This window comes from Austrofundulus limnaeus, unplaced genomic scaffold (assembly GCF_001266775.1).
Source record: "Austrofundulus limnaeus strain Quisiro unplaced genomic scaffold, Austrofundulus_limnaeus-1.0 Scaffold630, whole genome shotgun sequence".
NCBI lineage: Eukaryota > Metazoa > Chordata > Actinopteri > Cyprinodontiformes > Rivulidae > Austrofundulus > Austrofundulus limnaeus.
Genome location: NW_013953032.1, coordinates 42080 through 46637, shown reverse-complemented (window position 1 = coordinate 46637; position 4558 = coordinate 42080). Strand labels below are relative to the sequence as shown.

General features: G+C 41.0%; 1 protein-coding gene across 3 annotated transcripts in view; it reads left to right on the top strand.

Annotated features, from left to right (window-relative positions):
* The window catches only part of pcdh18b (protocadherin 18b), a 19613-nt gene that overhangs the window by 4605 nt on the left and 10450 nt on the right, over positions 1 to 4558 (top strand). For 2 of the 3 annotated variants that reach the window (XM_014027285.1, XM_014027284.1), the window contains exon 3: positions 1305 to 1474. In XM_014027285.1, coding sequence (XP_013882739.1) covers positions 1305 to 1474 — 170 coding nt within the window. The remainder of the gene's footprint in view (positions 1 to 1304; positions 1475 to 4558) is intronic. The other variant, XM_014027286.1, reaches the window with a different exon arrangement.

Genomic DNA, 4558 nt, shown 5'->3' with positions numbered 1-4558 from the left:
TACCTGGCCATCATTTGGGACTGAACCAGCTGATAATTAATTTGCACTCACAAGGGGCAGGCTTGCTTTCAAATTACCGAGAGTTCAGCTGGTGTCTTGGCTTTCCATGCCTTTTTACACCTCCCTTTCTTCATGTGTTCAATACTTTTTCCCTCTGCCATTCCACATTATTACAAATAACTTCATTTCTGGACATTTATGGTTTGATTTCTTTGTATGGATCACTTGGGTTGTTACCAACATCTGGTGAACATTTCATGTCATTAGCACCTCTAGTAATATATTTACTGAGAAAAATGGTGATGTGTTCAATACTTATTTTACCCGCTGTATATAGATTTAACATTAACAATAATAAAATTAGACAATTCACAAAATAAAATTGTAGGCATAAAATAAATAAATTACAAATGTTTAAATGTTTCAAATACAAAAAACCCTCTAAAACTTGAATTTGATAATTTGATAAAGTACAAATGAAAATAAAGCCTTTTTAAACTTTTGCATGGTAGAAACAGAAGCTGCTCTTCATATTAGTGACAAACAATAACAGTAACAACAGCTTTTTGACAAGTTTAACGTTTCTTTAAAATACATTCAAAATGTTTGAAAATAAACTACAAAATTTAATTTCAAGTGCAAATTAAAATATAGTTGTATCTGTAACTGTATTTGATAATGTTTTGAACTTTTAAAATATTACATGGTAAAAACAGACGCTGCTCTTCATATTAGTGACAAACTTTGGTGTTTTTGATGAGTTACTTTCATTTTTGCTTCTACTTTTCATTTAAAATAAGTTTCCATTCTCAGCAGGTTTCTAAGGTTCTTCTTCTACATATTAAAAAAGTTGTTAAACATCTGAGTGGTGCACTACTGCTACTAGTGGTGAGAAAGTGTATTGCACCTTATTCAAAATCAATGCGGCCCTCTGCGGCCCAAAGTTAAAAACTGTTGTTCTTTTGAGGCCCTCAAGGTGGCGCTCCATGGGTTAAGAATCTCTGCATTAAAAAATAATAATCCCAAATCTGTGGAGGTTCGTTTGTGAATAAACTCATCTAATGCTGTGTTAGCTAATGCTAGGTAGAAACATGAACAATCTTAATGTAAAATCAGAAGCTTTTCAACTGCACGCTTCATGACAGTTTCTAACTTTAACTAGTTATCAGTGAAGACTTGTTGCACACAGAGACCAAGGAACCGTTGACCACAGACTTCCTCTTCATCCATCAGTTTTATGATTTTTTCATGGTTTTAGTATTCCTACTGTGAATAATGCATCAAACCTGTCTGGCTCTGTGCAGATATGCCCTGAATGAGATGGATAAGTTCAGCCTGAAGGACAGCGGCCGTGGAGACAGTGAAGCTGGGGACAGTGACTATGACCCTGGCAGAGAGTCCCCCATGGATAGGCTCCTCGGTGAGGCCTTTACTGACCTATATTCTTCCAGTGGGCAGCACAGACTGCATGCAGGTACAACCCAGTCCCCCACCCACTACCATTAACCCCACCCCCCATTTCAATACATTCCAAAACCCTCCTATCATTTCCCATCATCCCCTTCATCCAGCCTTAGACTAAGACAGAACTCTAGTCCTAATATTTATTCAGCTTTTAATGTCTAACATCCATCCATCCATCCATCCATCCATCCATCCATCCATCCATCCATCCATCCATCCAATTTGTTGTCTCTAATGATTAGGTTTGTTTAAGTTTTGTGATTCTCATGTAATTTTTTTCGTGTTTACCTTGTGCCATCGAACACTTCTCTGCCACTTTCGGCTCCCTCACTCAGTCTGCCACACCTGTCCCTGGCTTCTTTAAGGCAGGGTCCCACCGAACGCGTTTTGAGCAGCAAAAATGTGCCCAATGCCTCAAGCTGGACACACTGAAGCGTGTTCGGTGTGAACGCCGCAGCAGACTAGACACGCGTCTGAAGAGGGAGGAGCGTCTTGGTTTTTTTCCGGTCTGTCTTTAATGACGGGTGAAATAAAGATAAAATAAAGAAAATGGCCCTGTTTTATTTACCAAAGAGCAAGCAAACGTTGCGCGGTCAGTTTAACGAGCTGCTGAAACACATCGGTGCTGATATCTCCAACCAGAACACCAACTGCAGATGGTCGATTTCAGCTAAAGAGCTCCTGTCCGTCTGTTTCGGGTTCAGGAAACCGTCACATGAAAAAAAAATATTCTCTCTGATTGGTTGCTGCGGCGCATCGAGCAGAAAAATTCAATTATTTGAACTTGAGCAGCAGCTGCTTTGGACGTGCTGCATACATGGAAAATGCTCTGCTACAACCGCTACCTTGCGCGCTGCGCTACACTGGCAAAATGAGCTGCGTTGCTCCTAGATGTGCGTCCACCATAGACTTTGCATGTAAACTGGCTGCTTTGGCTGCTCAAAACGCCTCCTGTGTGTACCCGGCTTTATTCACAGCTGCAGCCACTCTTCCCATCAGCTTCAGTCCTTACTACCATTCTCTTTCTATCTGCTCATCAGTTGAGCATTATGCATTCTCATGCCAAGTCCGCTTTCTCTCCACATGCCTCCCTAACATTCTCACTCCCGACTCGTCAACATATTGACTCTTTTCCAAAGTTCCCTCTGCGTCTTATTTTGATGCGTCGGGTGACCCCCTCACATCAGTCCTTGCCGCCCACGGCTTTTCCCAGTTGCGCCACCAGGGGGTCTTTGGGTCGGGGGTCTGAGGTTAACATGAGGGATCAGGATTAATGGTTCAGTTTAGGTACTGGGGTCAGGGATAGGCTGTCTGCAGCAAATATTAGGTAATTTTAGACTTTGGAACACGTTGTAAGAAAATACGTCAATACGAAAACCACCACTGTTAAATAACATGATTTGTAGAAGGAATAAAACCATACAAAACCAGAATTCTGGAGTGGGGTTTAATGTCACCGGAGCTGACAGGAAACCACACACTGCCGACAAACCAGGAAGTTGATCCATTTATACAGGGTCTTCAATGCCTGCGTTCGCCCCCTACTGACCTACGGCTGAATCACAGGCATTCAGACAAAATCCTCAACACCTTCTTCAATGCCTGCGTTCGCCCCCTACTGACCTACGGCTGAATCACAGGCATTCAGACAGAATTCTCACCTACTGTTCTCATAACGGTTGATTATGTGTTGTTATATTATTCGGACATGTAACTAATCTATATTAATCAAAACATAATAGATTACGTCGTAATTCAAACCTCGTTCCAACTGTGACACACAACTGCTCCTTTGTGTTTGATGAGATTTGTGATTAATGGTTCAGTTTAGGGACTGGGGTCAGGGATAGGCTGTCTACAGCAAATATTAGGTAATTTTAGACTTTGGAACATGTAGTTGACGTGAATTTCCTACATTTTGTAAAAATGGTTAATTTTAGGTACTAGGGTCAGGGACAGGATGTCTAAAGTGAAAAAAGGTAATTTTAGGCTTTGGGACAGTAGTTTTTGCGCATTTTCTACACTTTCTGAAATTATGACAACAGATCCTGCCCCATCTCATCAAATACTGACGCAAGGGGAGTACCCGACACGTCAAAATCTGACGCAGAGGGAACCTTGGAAAAGCGTCAATATGTGACGACTCGGGAGTGAGAATGGGTTGGCCTCCCTGTGTCGACTCCATAGTTTAGTAAGTTGTGCTGCCTCATCAGCCTGTTTCTTACGTTTACACTAAGTTTTATTATATGAGCTCCTCCTGCCATTCTACATTTATGAGTTCAGACCTCCTTCCAACTGTGACACACACCTGCTTCTTTCTGTTTAGGGTTGCAGGGAGCTGGTTCTTGCTCCACTGGCAGCTAATAAAGACCAATGTTTACAGCTCTAACTCTCTTCTTAAAACAAGATATTTCTAACCACATAATCTGAAATGAAACTATCCTCTGTATGACTGTGATGTTGTGGCTTGTAAACAATTTGAAAAACTCCATATTAGGTGATTCTGTTTTACATCAACACTTGGCTTCTCTCTGCCGCCTCTCTTTAGACTCGTCCATAAAACAGTTCTGTGAAATGGCTGCACAGACCAGTCTGTCTTTATGCTCTCTCTGGCCGTTCATAAATCACAGATTAATCTGCCTTTTTCTTGCGCAGATGTGAGTTTTCAGAAACTAAGCATTTTGGGACCAAAAACAGCTTTGAGCAGATCTTAGGTGTTAATGTGTTAAATGACGGCTCTGTTAACTCGCTTTTTGAACTAAAGACTCAGCACAGGTGGGCTGGCTTCAACCAACCTTGCTGCCTCAGTCCATTCAGAAATAAGTCCTAGAATGAAGTATTCTTGTTAAAGGGATCCATGATTAGTTGTAGCATTAGACTTTATTTGATAAACATTTATTTTAACTGTAAAATAAAGACTGTAAAAATACTGAAGGCTGTTTAGTTTTGTACATTTTTAAAAATATATTGTAACACGGGCGGAGCCATTTTATTTCCACACAAAGCATTCTGGGTAAATGATGACGTGGATAGGTCCTCGGTGCGAGGCTGCTAGCGAGCTATATCCACCCTGAAGGTTAATCTTGGACAATAT